Source organism: Oreochromis aureus, linkage group 7 (assembly GCF_013358895.1).
Source record: "Oreochromis aureus strain Israel breed Guangdong linkage group 7, ZZ_aureus, whole genome shotgun sequence".
Classification (NCBI taxonomy): domain Eukaryota; kingdom Metazoa; phylum Chordata; class Actinopteri; order Cichliformes; family Cichlidae; genus Oreochromis; species Oreochromis aureus.
The window spans coordinates 26,929,817-26,948,929 of record NC_052948.1 but is presented as its reverse complement, the minus strand read 5'-3'; the positions used below and the strand labels follow the sequence as shown (position 1 = coordinate 26,948,929).

At 40.4% G+C, this 19,113-nt stretch overlaps 1 protein-coding gene across 1 annotated transcript; it reads left to right on the top strand.

Annotated features, from left to right (window-relative positions):
• The first annotated feature begins 1,631 nt into the window (after positions 1-1,631).
• has3 (hyaluronan synthase 3) lies at positions 1,632-15,284 on the top strand. The gene is made up of 5 exons (XM_031753485.2): positions 1,632-1,695; positions 8,967-9,060; positions 9,150-9,685; positions 11,551-11,652; positions 13,783-15,284. The coding sequence occupies exons 2-5, from the start codon at positions 8,967-8,969 to the stop codon at positions 14,710-14,712; spliced, it is 1,662 nt and encodes a 553-aa protein (XP_031609345.1). The 5' UTR covers positions 1,632-1,695; the 3' UTR covers positions 14,713-15,284.
• Positions 15,285-19,113: the final 3,829 nt, after the last annotated feature.

The following is a 19,113-nucleotide window of genomic DNA, read 5'->3' as shown; positions in this document are numbered from 1 at the left end:
ACTTTTGTAATAATGGATTGTTATTACACAATGAATAGTGTGTGGAATAGAATTAATTTCCCAAGGAACCTCCTCGAATTAGACACAATTAGACACAGTGGGGCTGGTTCAGTGTCAGGAGTGTGGGTATGGGGAGATGGGAGTGGGACAGCTAAGCCTGAGCCTGGGTTTGTCTGTTTGTCACTTAACTTCGTGTTGTGCGCATGCGCAGAAACAACGGGTAGGATGGTTTCTCAGGTAGGATGGATTCCCAGAACACCGGCACCAAGTTGTCACATAAGTTATTTAGTGTATGGAAAGTCAAGTAGTTTCCTTCATGTGGACTTCTCTATGAGTTTAATTTCCACCTGTCTCTCTTTTGTTTTATGAATCTCATACTTTGAACTTTTCACAGAGCCATCCTCCAGTCTTACCGCTCAGCATCAGTCCGGAGCGCGTGCACCTGGACCAAACCAAATCGTGTAAGAAGGAGGGGGGAGGCGGGGTCAGAGGCTGATTGGATTTTATTTTTTGTTGCCAAAAGCAAAACAAAACTAATGCTATAAAATAATCAAGTTTACAAGTATCCTTGTGAATCAGACATTATTTTATGGTGATAGGTTAATAATTTTCTTTTAAAAGAAACGACTAATTGACCGTTTTACTGTTTTCTAGGGCCCCTCGTCATCACTTTTCTCGCCTTACGGCGCCCCTAGCTAAAGTCATGCGACTTCTATTACAATAATTACTACATCTCACTATGTGTCATAGAGAAAGATAAAGTGTACAAGTTAAGTGTATTCTGTTACCTGGTATGGATAGTGAAATGTGTTCAGATGGCTGTGTTTAGATCGCTGTGCTTTGCCAGCCATCTATCGATTCTCCAGTGCATGCTGCAGTTTGTCCAGGTATAAGCGTGTCAGCAACTCAGCCTCGAAGAGGAGAGGAAAAGAGAGGGAGGGAAGATAAATAAGCCCATAAGGGCTGCTTTGAGTAAGGTAGAGAAGTGAAAGGAGCACCCAGACTTGTTAAAGACTGCTGGCTGCATTGCAGAGAGATCGGGTGCTGGTTAGGATGCCCAGGGAGGGGAGGGGAGCAGGTGGTGAAGGAGCCGCTCAGCAGTGTTGGGCTCTCAGTCGACCAGATTGGACAGAGTGATAAAGGAGGACGCTTTCAGTTCTGCTGAAAACAGTAGGTGCAAAATGAGCAGAGACTGCAGAAGAGAGAAGAGAAGCTAGAGAAATCCCCTGACAAAGAAGATGTCAAAACTAAGGCAGAGACGGAGCCTCTTGCTTTGAATCTCAGGCATCTTCACTTTGCTCTGACCATGTCCATGGGATGGAGAGCAACACACGCAGACGGCAGAATAACTGCTGCTTAACACCGACAGAGACTGCACCAACGCCAGCTGCTGGCTGAGCACCTCTGATCACATCTCAGCTTGGGGACTTCATCCCCTGGGAAACTCCTGGAAGATCGAAGGAGAAGGAGGAGGGTGGCTTACAGGCGCGTTGGTTGGAGTGTGGTGGTCAAAGCTGCCTGGTGTATTTTTGGATGTGAATTAAGCAAGCAAGCTGGAATAAAGATGTAGTGTGAGCTGGAGGAAGGAGGGGGAGAGAACAAGGAAAGTTGTGTGCACAGGAGAGGAGAGGGCTGGATGTCCTGGCTTGACAGACTGAAAACTGGAAAATACAGAGGGGGCACTGGTTCAGGAAGGTAAGGTCTTTAAAATGTTTTTCACTTGCCCTCAGGATAGAAAAAAACAGTCATTTCTTATTTCTGTAACATAACTACACTAAAATGTGGGTTTATCTTACAAAAGCTCATTAAATAGACTATGATTAGGTTTCAGTTTTGGATACCTCTTCAGATTTGGTATGTAGTTATAAAGATTAACTAAATGACAGTATAAAGAAAAAGGTTGAAGAGAGACAAAAACTGAATGAAAAGTTAGAAAAACTGGATTAATCAATAGTAACATTGTAGGATAGTGTTCAGGCATGTGTGGTGAATGTTTGCAGTGTATGGTAGAGATTTCTTTTTCTGCCCTGCACTGCCAGTGAGTTTACTTAGCTTGAATTGCTTAGCTTGTTCTGCTTTAAAATTACACTGAAAACTAAAAAATCAATGTGAATCAGTCTGAACATAACATTGTTATTGTGTCCTTGTGTTAGCTCCTGGCATATGCCACATTTTTCCCTGTGTGGAAGAAGACAGCAACTATCTGAAAAAATAGCCAAAGAGTACCTATTTGAAGCTTCTGGTGTCTCCAATGAAAAACCTTGTACTGTTTGATTTTCCACAGCATCACTGCTGTGCTGGACCGCCCTAATGTGCTGGTCCTTTTTGCACAATGCCTGCCATTATTAGAGAGTCTCATTGCATACAGTAAGAACTTAAGTAAAACTAAAATGCCTAAGACTGTGGAACTTAAATGCAAGAATCAAAATATTCTTCCTATTAAAAATATGAAATTAATCGTTCTTTGCTACAACCTTATTTGGTGTGCTCTGTTATGTGATGGTAGCTCTAACAGTAGCACATTAGCAAGCTTTAATTGACTTGAGACAGATGTCAAAGATGAACATTTCAGAGTATTTTAGGCACAACAAATTCACAGCGTTGTGTCAGGGCTCTTGGTGTTTTGTGTTTTGTAGCTTGGGACATAATGCTGTTTGTTTTTTAATAATTATTGTGATTCTTAGGTTCATAATGGTCTTAGTTCTCCCTCACTCAGTGTTTATCTTCTCCTGTGTATAGTCAGTCCCTGTGTTAATTTACTCGTGTCTCCCTAGTCACCGTGTTAAGCTTGGGTGTCTTGAATCTGAGTTGTGTGTGTTTCCTGCTTTATTTTGATAGTCCCTTGTTGCGTGTTCAGTGTATTCAGTTTTGCTTCCTTCCTGTCACATCGTGTCTGATTACGTCCGGCTGTGTTCCCTCCTGTTATCCTCTGTGTATTTAAGTCCTCTGTGTTCCTTTGCTTATTGTTGTGTCGTCCCATGTGCTGTGTGTTTTCCTGTGTGTTCCTTGGTACCCCAGTTTATTCCTCGTTGTTCTCCCTAGCTGTTTACTTCTGGTTCCTTGTTTTTGAGTTTTTGGTTATTAGTGCTTCTATGTTTAAATGTCGTTATTTCAGCAATAAAGCTGCCTCCTTTAGTTCACTCCTTTGTTTTGAGTCCTCTGTTTGGGTCCTCATCCTGTCTGCCACACAGCGCCACCATGACGCGTTGGTTATTGATGAATTCTCTGAGGCAATTGATGAGCACATGATTATTTTTTACAATGAACAAAACTTCCCATAAGTACAACACAATAGCAGTTCTGTGTTACTGTTGGCTACCATTACAATTTAGCAATCAGGGTTACTAATAGACAATAAAAAAGGCTCATCTGTAACAAAGTTTGTTTTATAACATTCACTGAAACCAGCAAATTTCTTTTTCTTTTTGTTTTACACTACACAACAAACATATTAAAACAACTTCAAGAAAAATTTTGAAACTTGTTATTAATGCTTAAAATATGTGGGGTGCCACACCCTGACCTATTTGATAATAAAACTCTGTTAACATGTTTTCTTTTTCATTACATTTCTTTTCACTCCTAGTGCCTGTCCCTGAGTAACAATTATGGTTGTAAACATTAACTGTTCAATAAAACATTTTCCACACTGTGTTACGTTCACCAAATAAAACCCACAGTAGCAGTTAATCATCAGGTGTCTTTGCCAGGTATACATTATTTTTCCTGTCAAGATCATTAAACAAGTTCATCACATTAGTATGAATTTTCTCCTGTAACCAGACTCAATATTCATCCAACAATACGCTCTACCACACTTATCTTTGTTTGCATATTAATGCACTTCTGTTCATCTTAGTGTCTTCAGTCTGCATCAGTTTCTTATTACTGTCTCTCACACCTTGTATGTATATCTTCAGTCCATCAAGACCTCACAGTCCCTGGGGGCAAATAGCTCCCATCTTAATACTTAAACAAATATTAAAAATTAATACGTTGTTGAACTTCTTCCTCCTTTTGTCTCAGGCTTGTCTCTTTTTTTGTTTTGTTCCCATCTGTATGGTTTTTCCACAGGCAGGCTGGTACATTGATGGAACAGGTTCCTGTGTATTGTGTCACTCTTTCCTCCCTTTTGTGGTTTGAACTCATAAACTGGGATGTCAGGGCTTTTTGACTCACTACCACATACACTGCATCCCCCCAGTATGACCAAAGCTTGTCTGGACTTCTCTCTTTGAGATTGCCAAGCTTCTTTTTGAGCTATAATAGGTGCAATCTCATAAGCCTCCTTCATTTGAGAGTGCCATTTTGTCACATACTTCTTGTAGCTGGCTTGCTGGTCCTGTGAAGGCAAGTTGAACAAGACATCAGAAAGCCGAGGAGTGTGGCCAAACAACAAATAGTATGGGGAAAACCCAGTAGCCTCCTTCCAAGTGTAGTTGTAGGCAGGCACTATGTTTGACGGTGACTCTTTCCAATCTGCTTCTTTAGATAAATTCAAATAATTTCAATTGAATTAAACTTAATTTATATAGCGCCAAAACACAATAACAGTTGCCACAAAGTTCTTTATTTTGTGAGGTAAAGACCCAATGAAAACAGATCATATGACCCCCTTTGAACCAGTGCTTTGGTGACAGTTGGAAGGAAAAACTCCCTTTTAACAGGAAGAAACCTCCAGCAGAACCAGGCTCAGGGTGGGGCGGACAGGGGTGAGGGTCAGCATGCATTACGAAATGGTCCACATCTCTTTGCATTCTCTGAGAGCTTGGACAGGAGTTATTTCAGCTGGGTCCTCAGTATGTCCTTTTTCTAGCACCATCAGACTGAGGAAATCCAGTTTCTTCTTGAAGACATCACACCTCTGTGATCTGAGTTTGCCACCATGTTTTTGGTATCTGATGTGTTCAACATGAGTATCAAATGAAGGAGAGTGGACTAGGTTGTCTTCCAAATACAGCTGACAGATTACATCCTGAAGCCCTCTTAAGCAGTCCTCCATGCTCCACTGAAACTCTGCTGAGGCTCAACTAAGGCATAAGTATGCAGTTCTCCTGCCACAAGCCCCAAGGTGTGATGAAGGCTGTGAGGGGGCAACTTTTAGGGTCCAGGAACCCCTGATGATATGCTTTGCCCTGATCAAGAACAGAAAACCAGAAGCTGCCGTGAAGGGAATCTATCTTATCTTGAATTCTGGAAATGTTTAAATTCTGGGCCTCTCTGGCACTGACGTCCCGTTGAGTCCCCTGTAATCTCAGCACAAACTCAGTTCACCTGACTTTTTTCTAATACGGGCAACTGGGGATGAGTCGGGTGACCAGGACTCTGAAATCCACTCATAGTTCAGCAGATCTTAAAGATAGTCTTTCACTTCAGAGGTTTTGAGACTGATATGTACGTCTTCAGTGATGTACCTGTCTAAAGTGCAGCTGCATCCAACATATTAATCATCATAAACAAATGCATGACGTGCTTGTCTTTACTGAGATGGGTCTAATTTATCTGGAAGGTCCCACTGAGGTGGCTTATGGCTGGGGGCAAAGGTGGATAATAACTTCATCTATCTGTATATGCGGCTTTAAGGAAATTGGTCCTACTGATCCTGATGTCATGTCTTCTCTGCCAGGACGTTGCCCAGACTTTGGCTTGGGTCAGGTGTCACAATAGTTTAAGCACTGATTTAGCAGTATTTACTGACAGTGAGAAGATTTGGATTATTTTTCAAATGTTGCCTGATCTTTGCTGCCGCTTGCTCCATTTACCCACTCAAATCTGCAACATTGGGATCACCAGATCCCAGAATTTAAACTAGAACCCTGTTCTCAAGGTGACAGTCCAAAAAAACTCTGTCTCTATCCATTCATCATATGGATTTCACTACCATTAGTTGCTAGAGCTACCAGTGGTTCTGTTCCCCAAAGCTCAGCATACTTCCTTCCTGGCGCCTGTTACTCTTCTTTAACCATTTCATGCATAAATTACGACAACCTCAGTCAGGATTTTTATTCATCTTTAGGCATAAAAAAAAGATTTTTGAACTTCATTTTTTCAAACATGTACTTTTCAAAGAGTTTTTTACATGTCCACTTAGGTGGAAAACATGTGTTTTGACTTTGGTATGGAGTGACACATCAGTGTCTAATGTAGTGGTTTATGTGCAAGTATACCATCAACACTGACACAAATACAAGAAAACAGCCTTTGAATAGCTGTTCACTGTAGTGACCACTATGTGTGAAAGGGTTAAAGACCAATGCTGTGGATACCAACTGCTTTATTGTAAACATTGGTAGAGTCAGTAGGTTGCAAAATAGTTGTAATATTGCAATTGTAGTCTATTGGCAATTTTTACAGTTGGAACACGTTTTGTAGTGCATCTCTATCTGCATCACCAGAACCTGAATAGATTTTCTGGCATTTTAGCATTTGCATTTTCTTAGCATTGCATTTAGCATTTGGATCATTCAGCCATCATTCAGCCATCATCATTCTTGCATATTTAGTTTTTGTAGAAAAAAAGCATGTGCTAATGTGTACAGAAACAACAGGTCAAAAGGTGAGTGTGAGAGAGAGTGTGTGTGACTGGCATTCTGGGGATTTCTCTATATAGTTTTGTTAGTGTTGCTATGACAAATTGTTGTGGCTGTAATGTGGTATTGAGGATGTCATGCTGCTGCTGTTAGTGTGAACTATATAATGCTTTTGTTAGCTTACCCACCCAATATCACCAACTGATAATTACTGACACAAATGTAATATTAGTTACTGTCCACTAGTGCACAGCTTCATGCCAAGGAGTCATAGGAAGACAAAAATATTGCAAATGCATGTAAGATATTTCGTTTTTTGGTTTTCTTTATTGGAAAAGTACTACATGAAACAACAAATGACTAGAATTAAGAACTAATGCAATATGTGATATTACTTTCTAACACCCAACAGTGATTACTAATACGTCAGTGATAAATCAATTTAATGGTTAGCTGAAAGCAACACATAGCTAAATGTAAATAATTAAACAGCTATTTAAAAGTTATGGTTAGCGTGTTTTCAGTTCATTCAAAAGCGAACGAACTCATCAGTTGAAAGTCAAAGTCCCTCTCTCACATCTGATAGAAAAACTTTGGCTGTTTCTTTAACTGGGTCAGGGCTGAGCATCTCATTCGCAATGACTTTGCAGGCAGATCATATTAATGTGTCTGCGATGGTGTATGGCTTTTTGGATTTGGCTATAACTTCAGCTTCTAAGTAGTTAGCTTTGAGAAGTCTGCCAGACATCTTTGTGTGTTTTTCTCATTAATGTTACCTGTTTCTCAGAGTGTTAATGCAGGCAAACAAGAAGCTTGCGTTCTTATTTTAAAGTGAGGGTTGTTTTGTTTGGAAATGGCGTTAGAGCATTTTTGGGACCATGGCACTACTGGAGAGCTTTTCCCCACGCTAAAGTTAGCATTTGCTGTATTGCCTCGATCTCACTATTTTTACTTTTCACTACCATCATATTAGGCTACTCTGGATTCAAATGTTTGTTCAGAGCCTAGAATCTGCATTTTTTCTTTTCAGACACTTAACCATTGTTGATGTGTCATCACTGCCACCTGTTGCACCCATCACTTATTCTACCAACTGCCACCCAGTGACATGAAAGAGTACTCTACCAGTCAGAACATTGAACGTCAGTCGGGGGTCACTAAAATTAATATTAAATTGGTGTGTAAATTTGCCAAAACAATGTCGGACTCTGTAGTTTTCTCTGGACCCAGTTTAAGTAGTTTTAAAACTTCCAGCTTATCATCTGCAGAGGAATGATTTATTTGAAGAGTTTCAGTCAGGTTTCAGAGCTCATCACAGCACAGAAACAGCTTTAGTGAAGGTTACAAATGATCTTCTTATGGCCTCTGACAGTGGACTCTGTGCTTGTCCTGTTAGACTTCAGTGCAGTGTTCGATACTGTTGACCATATTTTATTACAGCAATTAGAGCATGCTGTAGGTATTAAAGGTACTGTGCTGCAGTGGTTTATATCATTTCCATCTAATTGACTTCAATTGCTTTAATTTGTAGTTTGAATCTGTTTAGTCTTTTTCTATATTTCTTCATATGTTGATTTTTTTCATGATTCAGACTACTGTAAGCACACTGAGCACAAGGGGAAAGAAATGCCAAAGTGAAAAGGAGAGAGGAGATATTTCAGATGAATTAGAGCTAGTAGAAACGCTAAATTGTTGTGTAAATGACTAAATGACTCATGAAAACAGTGATTAAGAATATAAATGTTTTGTGATGTCATGTGATCCAACACCTCTATTTCCTAAATTTTCCTTTCGGTCAGGAGCGCCGATAAGACAGATTCTCCTGATGTAGTCTGCGGGCAGAATGCATGATGCCATGATGTAAATCTGTAAATACATTCAAAAAAGTGTATAAATCTGCTTGTCCAACAGAGCTGAATGTAATAATGTAAAGAATACACCAGTCTCTCCTGTGCAGTAAGTTAACCCTAACCCTAACCTGGAGAGTTGGAAGAAAGGAGCACCAGAGGTTCTAATGGCAGAATGGGCGATTTAGTTGTTTTAGTAGTTTTTGCTGTTTCTGAGACGTGCGTAGCTCAATTCAGTTCAGTTGCATTTTATCTATATGGCGCCAAATCACAGCAACAGTTGCCTCAAAGCGCTCAACTATTTTGAAAAACACACAAAGAAAATGGCAATTCTGCTTGTATAAATTGATGTTGAGTCTGAGTGACTCTCAGAATAAAGTTTGTGCTTTTTCAAAGCATTTCTTGTTTCATTACTTCCATATGACAGCCAATTAAGATTACACACGTGAGTTTTTTTTCTCTTTTCTTGACCTCTTCTTCCCTCCACAAATTGTTCCCTCTTTTCCTAAACCCATCTCCACTCACTCCCTGGTTCTCATGTTGACATCTGTTGTGGACCCCTCTGCCTCACTACCTGCTCCATCTTCAGATGCCCTCTTGCTACAGGAATGCGCTGAACATTGTGGTCACCACCCTTTTTGCTGCGGTGGTCCTCTTCACCATTCTGTTGGCCTATGTTACAGGTTCATTTCAATCACAAACACAAAAAGTATATGATAATTAAAATGTATGATCATATTTACTGATTTTTTTTCCCTTCTTCATTGTGAAGGCTACCAGTTTATCCACACTGAGCAGCACCACCTGTCCTTTGGCCTATATGGTGCCTTCCTCTCCCTCCACCTCTTTCTCCAGAGCCTCTTTGCATTCTTGGAGCATCGGCGGATGAGGAGTCCTGCCCGACCGCAACACCTCCGTCGTTCCGTGGCCCTCTGCATCGCAGCTTATCAAGAGGACCCAGACTACCTAAGGAAGTGCCTGCACAGCATCTGCCGAATCTCTTTTCCAGGCTTGAAGGTGGTGCTGGTTGTGGATGGAAATAGACCCGAGGACCGCTACATGATGGACATTTTCCATGAAGTGATGGGAGGAGCGGACCAGGCTGGCAGCATGGTGTGGAAGGGGAACTTTCACAGGGACGGTAGTGGAGGTGAGGGGAAAAGCACAGCGCACATGGAAGAGATGGCACAGGTGTCAAGGATGGTCAGAGGTTACCGCTATTCTTGCATTATGCAGGAGTGGGGAGGTAAAAGGGAGGTGATGTACACTGCCTTCAAAGCGCTGGGGGACAGTGTGGATTACGTGCAGGTAAGGGCTACACAGACACCATCACATATACGTACATTTGCAATGGCAAAAAATTCATTTGAACAATTTAGACTGATCTGATATATAATCTGAATGTTCATCCTGACCACTTATTATGATCTGTATAGTTTGTATAGTCATTCTGACCACTTAGCTACTAACCAATGTAATGTAAAATGGGGTGGCTGTAGCTCAGGAGGTACAGCAGGCCATCCACTAATCAGAAGATCGGAAGTTCAATCCCTGGCTGTCCAGCATGCGTGCCAGATACTAACCCCAAGTTGCTCTCCAATACACCCATTTTTAAATGCCAGAGAACCATGTTTGGTTTGTAACAGATGCCATTTAAAACCTGCACTTATGTCTACCTATGCCAGCTGTTTCTTCTGAACTACATGCTAATGCTAACACACTAATGTTAAAAACTGGGCAAAATACTGCCTTAGTGCAAGAAGCACATAAGTTCTATGTGACCAGTAGAAAAACCACACTCACAGTGAAATAGGGTACACAAGATTTATTTTTATTTCAAAGCCTACTAGTGGGCTGACAGTGTAATTCTGACCTGCAGTCCAGAGCCCAAGGATACCACAGTCAGAATTTCAGCCTGGTTTCATACAGGAAAAGGTGGTCACTCAGAGGAACAAGATGTCAATCACACATCTTAATAATCGTAATCTTACATCGTCCTAAGAGAGTTTTCATGTACCTTAATAGGCCTTGTGTTAGTGGAACATGAGTTTCCATACCAGATCCTTGGAATAGAACTCTCTTCTTCTCTGGATCCTCTGGGATTTCAGCACGTTGGCCACCTCCTAATTGCACAGTAGACTTTTGCTCAGAGCCCGACTGCACACTAGATCCTAATGGCAGATTCAGTCCAGTCCTTTTTTAAAAACTTCACATAAACCCTGATTTAAATTGATCCTTCTGTCAAATAAAACTACGTTATTTTAAAAATAGGACCAGACCAGGTTACAAACTATGTTTTATAGCCCCCTTCCTTCCTGTTTACCCACACCCAGATCCCCCCCCCCCCCTCCCCCCTTTATACAAGGGCCCCAAACTAATTTGAATTCTCTACTTCCAGTAGTCTACTCCAAATAGCTGGCAGCTCTCAATTTGAGTAATTTTAGTATATTAATTGATCATGCTAACATTTAATTCATGCTTAATTATTGTAGCTGTAGTATTGCAGCTGAGGCTGTTAGGAATACCAATTTTGTAGATGCTAATTTGTCAGCACCAATTGTAACGCACGACTTTTCTTACTAACTCTGTGAAATGTGTTGTCAGCAGTATAAAATCCTGCACACCCAAAAATGACCTCTTTTGTATTTAACAATGCAGTAACATTACTTGTGACTTTTTTCATAGTAAAAATGAACCATCTGTTTATTAGAAGAATGAAATCCTTCACCATTAGTGAAGGGCTTGCAATGTAATGTAAACCAAGCATGAAATCCTAACTACTTTACACAAGTAATAGTCAAGCAAGACTGTTGAAGCTGTTGTTGGCGTTGTTTAACTGCTCATGTAAAGATTTTTCGGGTCTGCATCCAAACCTGTGGGTTAATGTTGGAGATGTAGTTCCTTCTTCATAGCCAACTGTTGCACGCCTTTGTCCTTGCTGAGGGCAAAGGTCATGTCCACAGCTGACCCAGGTGCATTTAAATTACAGAGAACCAGCTGGGATGTTTGTCAGCAGCCTCTCATTTTTCTCCTGGATTTTACAATCAATACCAGCCTGTGTTTGGCAACACCTGGGCTTAGACTTAGACTGCTGGTTGTAATTGTCTGAGCCTGTGTTTAAACCCCCACTAGGCCTCACCTTTTGTTTTTTATGTCATCTTTTTTTTCCCCAGGTGTGTGATTCAGACACAGTTTTAGACCCAGCATGTACCATAGAAATGCTCAAGATCCTGGAGGAAGATCCAATGGTGGGAGGGGTTGGTGGAGACGTGCAGGTAAAACAGCACTGCGGAGGAAAAGTGAAATGAGAAAGTCAACTTGAATTTCCTCTCTTGTTATTGATTAAACTCCTAAATATCAGAGTTACAGAATATGGAAGTTTTGGTTTTTTTTAAAACCCTTTATGGATCAAAATGGCTTTTATCTACTTTATTACGCTGGGTCTGTGAGTATGCAGTTCATTTTTGCATCAAAGTACAGGGCAAACTGCAGAATGCTAATGTGCTCGCTTATGCCCAAACCGCCTCAACTGGCTCCTTAGCGGTGGGTGTTGGACTCCGCCAGGGCTGCCCTTTGACACAGATTGTCACTTTGTCTTCTAGTGTACTTAAATCCTTCTCAGTTGTACAGTTATCATTTTACACTGAACACATGTAAAAATAGGAGATACTGTGATTTGGCAAGCAGCCCTACAACTAACTGCCGGATGGATTCACTGCAAGACAAGGCCTTGTTAAATCATTCAGAGACAGATAATCCATTTTCTTTGTCCTTTACGTGGCTATTAACACAACAGTGGCCATCATTCACAAAGAAAAGTTCAGGGTACTTCAACCAAAAACTGAAATTATAGCTAGCCTAGCAATTGCCAGATGCCAGTCCTGTCCTGGTGTTTTGCCTTGTTGTCAGAAGACTATGGCCATATTGTGAAGCTTGAAGGCTCTACCTGAAATGCAAATTGGTCTCATGGTGTGCTAAAAAATGAGTCAATCAATCAATAAATAAAAAGCAAGAGAGGCTGGAACAGACTTACCAGTAGCTGGGGGATAACGAAAAGGAGATAAAAAGAAGAGCTCTAAAGATCAGCTTCACATCCAAAGTGCTGTACAATAAAGGAAATGCCAAAGGGGGAACCCCCACTGTTACTGGCTCATCTTTCTGTAGCCAATTCCAGCAACTAAGAGGATTGAACAAGACAATTAGTATTCACAAAAGCTGAACTTGACAGCTATGGACACTCAAAAACCAAAGTGCTCAGTCAGGCCTCAAATAAGGACACTAAGGACACTGTAATGCCAGTTACACCCACATTGCTCAACAATCTCTCCGTAAAGGGAATGGCAGGTCTGCACTTCCTCTGGCAGCCCAAGCCCATAGACAACTCTGAAGTCCCACACTAGCTGCTGCTCAAGTCAGGCAACTTTACAAGTAGACAGTTCAGTGAGCTACACTTAGGCGAATCATCAGAAGCAAAACACTGTAGGCATAATAATCTGGGGAAACCCTCACAGACATAACTGCTTAAAGCAACCATTACAGGCAAGACCACAGGCCACGTCAAGTGTGGCCAATGCAGGCTATATATCCATATATAGTATGGCTGCAATGTCAGAAGGCGTCAGCTGGAAACAGAATCCTAAAAATAAAAATCATATTAGTGTATATCTAACTAACAAGCATACTGTCTCCAAAGCTACTCACCAGAGTGAAAGGACGCTGTGTCGCAAATTAGTTATATTGAAGCTCCACAACGACTGGAAATTAATAGCCAGTCACACTATAAACAAAAGTGTTGATAAGCTGTCATAACGCTAATTATTTAAGCCGATAGAATCAAGTGAACAGACATGCAGCCTACCTATAGCTGGTTAAGCTCGTATATTGCTGACAGCCAAAATCATGCAAAGAGAGACATGAGAAACAGAGCAGGGAGAATAACTAGCCCAGCTACAGCCACAACCTTGAATTACATCAAGTTTTACATTAATTAATGTAAAGGAGTTTAATGAGTTAGATAGATTAATTAGAAATTTAATGAGTTAGATACAGAAGTGAGCTGTATCTATCTCAGAAAAGTGGGCTAAGCATGCATATTTTTGCACATTTGAAATACTCAAATGTAAAACCCCCACAGAAAAAACTACAATGCAGAAATGTATAAGACTTCATTTGAAACGTCATCTATGTTCTGAAAATGTGTCTATTTTATTCTATTTATATCTGGAACAAAAAAAGGTGAAGGCTCCTTGGACAGTTTCAAGACAATGTTCCCTGAACCTGAAAAAAAAAAAAGGAAAAGTTGATGGAAAAATCTTAGTTTTCAGTAACTGTTAGGATACAATGAAACCTGACCGTTCCTTTCTTTCAATCTTTAATATATTCTTATGCACTTTCCTATCTTCCAGATACTCAACAAGTACGACTCATGGATCTCCTTCTTAAGCAGTGTGCGCTACTGGATGGCCTTCAACATTGAGCGTGCGTGCCAGTCCTACTTTGGCTGTGTCCAGTGTATCAGTGGCCCTCTCGGGATGTACAGGAACTCCTTGCTACAGCACTTCTTGGAGCCATGGTACCACCAGACCTTTTTAGGCTCCAAGTGCAGCTTCGGAGATGACCGCCACCTCACCAATCGGGTGCTTAGTTTTGGGTACAAGACAAAATTCACAGCTCGATCACAGTGTCAGACTGAGACACCAACCCAGTATCTGCGTTGGCTCAACCAGCAGACTCGATGGAGCAAGTCTTACTTTCGTGAATGGCTCTACAATGCCTTGTGGTTCCATAAACACAGCCTCTGGATGACTTATGAATCCATGGTCACTGGCTTCTTCCCTTTCTTCTTGGTTGCTACAGTCATCCATCTCTTCTATCGTGGACGGCTGTGGAATATCCTGCTCTTCTTATTGACAGTCCAGTTGGTTGGGATGGTGAAGGCGACCTACGCCTGTTTTTTGCGTGGCAGTCTGGTCATGATCTTCATGTCACTTTACTCACTTCTCTACATGTCCAGCCTTCTTCCTGCCAAAATATTTGCCTTGCTTACCATAAACAAGGCTGGATGGGGCACATCAGGCCGCAGGAAGATTGTGGTCAACTTCATTGGAGCTGTGCCAGTTACGGTTTGGGCTATGGTGCTGCTTGGAGGTGTGGCATATACAGTTTACTGTGAAACACAGGAGCCATTCAGTGAGACTGAGAAAGCCTTATTGATAGCAGGGACGATACTCTACGCCTGCTACTGGCTTATTCTTGTGGTACTGTACTTGGCAATTGTAGCCAAACGGTGTAATAAGAGGGAAGAACAGTATCATCTGCCATATGAACAGGCCTAAACTGGAAATATTGCTTGTCTGAGTTTCACTGCAGTATGATACGAGCAAGGTCTCTACTCACCTTGCTGGAAATATAAACATTGAACAAGCAACACACATCTTCATCGCTGGTGCTACAAAACTGTGATTCTTAAATTTGAGAAGCATGACTCTAGTGGTGGGGACTTACAGATCCATACAGTTCTTCCATTTATCCCATGTTTTATGGTGCTTCACAGTGAAAACCTTAACCAAGCAGAATAGTTCATAATGTTATAAAATATCCATATACTTGCTACGAAGAACATCAGGTAATTGATGGGTACAGGTTACTTTTTTTGTAATGAAAAGTGTCATACAGTGTTTTACATTTACAAAAATACATGTGAAACTTTTATATTTAAGATGTTTACTTAGATTAGTCAGAGCACCTGATTTGGAAAAGAGAAGGGAGGCTCAGTAGGTGTAGAGTCCAGACAGAGACAAAGCAAATTTAAAAAAGAAATATGAACATGCCAACAAATTCCACTGAAGATGTGTTTAACATGGAAGAGAGGAAGAGACGAATTTGTCCTGGCCAGTCAGCATGAATTTAAAAATATAGAGAGGTAGGAAGTAGGAAGAGTCTTTAAGAAATAAACAGAAAATACACTAGTGTGTGAGTTATACTTAAAAAAACATCCATACTCTGTAACATCCTAAGATCTGTACCGTTGGTGCATGAAAAAAAAATTACATAAATATTCTGTCTTAATTTTGCTACTTCCATTTTTACAATTTATACTTTAATAGTATATACATTATACTATGTATCTACTAGAGTAGTGTGTGAATTTCAGTAAAGTAACATTGTCTCAAATTGTCTGTGTAGGTTCTCAGATGTCCAGGTGATGATAGTCTAAGGAGCTTGGAAAGAAATCGTCTGAACTTCTTTAAGACTTTTAGGCTCTCGTCTGAGAAGCTTCCTCAGTTCCACTGCTCATTCACAGTGGGCATAGATGAATGACCATCTTTGTACAGAGGGGATGGCTTATGACACCAACTGTCTGCCACTTACTATGCAGGTCTGAGTTCCCTTCCCAGGCGCCTCACCCTCCACTTAGCTCTTGCATCAGGTGATCTCAGTGGGTCAGATAATAGGGTGAGGCGAGGCCTCACAATGGTTTCAACCGAAGCCTCTGCTGATAGTGACCCTTTTTCACACCTTGGCGCATGTTGTGAGGCACGAGATCAAGTTAGTTTTAGAACTGAAGAAGCTTCTCAGATAAGATGTGAAACGTCTTCAAGTAATTAAGAAGTCCAGTCGTTTTCTTTCCAAGCCATTTAGATCATTGTCTCAGATAACAAACAGTAAATTGTGAAGGTAACAAAAATAATGTTCGTACGGTTTTACCATGATTGTGCACCAACTGCCACCTTTTGTAATAATTTGAAACATTGATCCTAAGATGATACATATTGCTAAATTCATCACCAAACACCACCATAACGTGTTGTATTAGTGCTTGAAAAAGATCTGCTGTGTTTACCTCGTTGATTAGCATTGCCACATAGCCATGTGTGTTGATAAAGAATCCTTCCACTAAAGATGCTTTTTCACACTGATTTGTTTAACTCTCTTTCAGTTATGTAGCCAAGAGTAGATGAAAAAAAGTATAGTTCACTCTTAGCTTTGACAGGTACCTGTAGGGCTCTTGAGATTTAGCAGGTGGGTGAACCACAAGATTTAGTTTATCAGCCGTTCATAAATGGACTGGCTGGATGATCATCCTGCTGCAAAACCCAAGTGCGCTTTACTTTGAGGTCATGAACAGATGGCCGGACATTCTCCTTCAGGATGTTTTGGTAGACGGCAGAATTCATGGTTCCATTTACCACATCAAGTCTTCAGGTTCTGAGGCAGCAAAACAGCCCCAGACCATCACACTACCAGCACCAAATTTTACTCTTGGTATGATGTTCCTTTTCTGAAATGCTGTGTTACTTTTATGTCAGATGTAATGGGACACACACCTTCCAAAAAGTTTAACTTTTGTCTCATCAGTCCACAGAGTATTGTCCCAAAAGTCTTGAGGATCATCAAGATGTTTTCTGGTAAAACTGAGACGAGCCTTTATGTTCCTTTTGCTCCACAGAGAGTTTTCATATTAAAACTCTGCCATGCAGGCCGTTTTTTTCAGTCTCTTTCTTATGGTGGAGTCATGAACACTGATGTTAACTGAGGCAAGTGAAGCCTGCAGTTCTTTAGGTGTTGTTCTGGGGTCTTTTGTGACCTCCTGGATGAGTCATCAATGTGCTCTTAGGTTAATTTTGTTCGGCCGGCCACTCCTGGGAAGGTTCAAAACTGTTCCATGTTTTCGCCATTTGTGGATAATGGCTCTCACTGTTGGCTGGAGTCCCACAGCTTTAGAAATGCTTTATAAACTTTTCGAGACTGAGAGATCTCTATACTTTGTTTCTCATTTGCTCCTGAATTTCCTTGGATCGTGGCATCAACTCTGGCTTTTGAGGATCTTTTGGTCTACTCCACTTTGTTTGATTATCTGAAACATTTGAGTGTGACAAACAGACAAAAACATAGGAAATCGGGAAGGGGGCATTCAAGACATTAATATCTTTTGTGCTAGTTAGCAAGCTGGCAAATTGACTAAAGCAATAGGCCTACAGATTTTACACTGCCGCAAACTGCCACTACAGCATGGCACTACAATTCTGAAATTCCTGGCCTGGGGATAACCCTACAAACGGGCGTTTTTCCAGTAATGTGTTGGCATGCCAATATAAACAACTGTCTTGAACATTGTTGTGATAACATTTTGAAACAACTGATTTTGCAGCAGCTATGAGGAGAAAAAATCCATATTAATACCTTTAATGATTCAAAGTATGTGGTCGAGGTGCAGTTGTCATTTGCTCTACTGGGGTATTAAAGTCTTCTTGTCAAAATCTAAAAACAGTGACCATCTTATAAGACAACAGTATGTTGACACAGCTGTATTCACGTTTAGTGATGTTTTGAAGTTATAGTTATATAATCATTTTAGACAGTACTATGAACCTCCCTTCTGCATACATGCTAAAGTGTGTACTGTATCAAAACCAGACCTGAAATCTATTCCTATTGAGACAGTGATTGCATTTGGAAGTATACAGGATAGGTGTGGAAGTTTTCTAGACCTTGCGTGTTTCTCATGAATCATGAACAGCATTATCATCCACTGTGATTTACCAGAAAAGAGAATCCAAACATCTCTGAAGGTACGGCTGCATTTTGGTGTGGCTGAGCAGTGTCAAGTTATTGTTAGAATTGTTATTTTACAGTTCTTGGTGTGTTGTAGTTTAATTCAGAAGTCTTTTTTATATAATGAAAAGTTGCCATATTATACCTATGTGTTTTTCTGCTGGATACAGTTCTGTTAATGTGGGTCATTTACACGTTTTACACTAGATTTTGATTTTGTCTGTTCACACCATCAAAAAGATTAACACCAAAGTTTTCTTCTAGGATATGTTCCAAAACCTTATCTGTACGTTAGGTGTGAGAAACATCTGCATAATGGACACTTTAGAATATTTAAGTTTATTCATATTGCTTTATTTTGAGATGTAAAAGTTTCAACTTGAAAGGTCAAAAGGACACATACATTTAAAGGAACTTATGTTCGGAGGCCAACTCTGACATTTTGCAGCTGTTGTTTCTTGATCTTCTGCTGTTTCCATCTCTGGCATCAACAGGATGCTGAAAGTCATTAAAATGCTTTCTATTTAGGACACAAAAATCCTATTCATATGATACAGAAAATGTCTCATTTAAATGACTACATGGATTTTCCCCCTGTTTAAAATAATTTTCTGTCTGTTTTTTCCAATGTATTGTTTGTTCACTTGAAAAGATAAAATTCAGTTTTAATAATTAATTCTATTGTTGTTAAGTCACTTTGGAATCGTTGTTTAGTGTCTTCACTCTTCAGTCTTTTTTTTGTGTATTTTCTTATCTTTTTCTGCAATCAGCAATATGTTTGCCTTTCTCGCTGCTATTTGGTCCATTAACATACAGTACAGACACAGAAAAAGCAAAATACACATTAAACAAAGATATACAGAGACATACAAGACAGACAGACAGACTGAGTGAACACAGCATGTTGCCCAAAGATAGGTTGGAGCAGCCAGGGACAGAACCACCAACCTCCCCATTTGTACATGACATGCTCTACTACAGCTTTCCCAGCTGAGAAAACTAAAAGTGGAATTGAATTAAAGAGTTGATAGGAAGACACAATTTCTGGTGGAAAGACTGTGTTTGGAGAACTCTAAACATTGCAATAAATCTGCAAAATCCCTTGCCAACCAGATAAAGCAAAAATAGGGAAAAGTTAACGGGATAAATTACATAAACTGGGAATTCTGATAAGCGGTTCT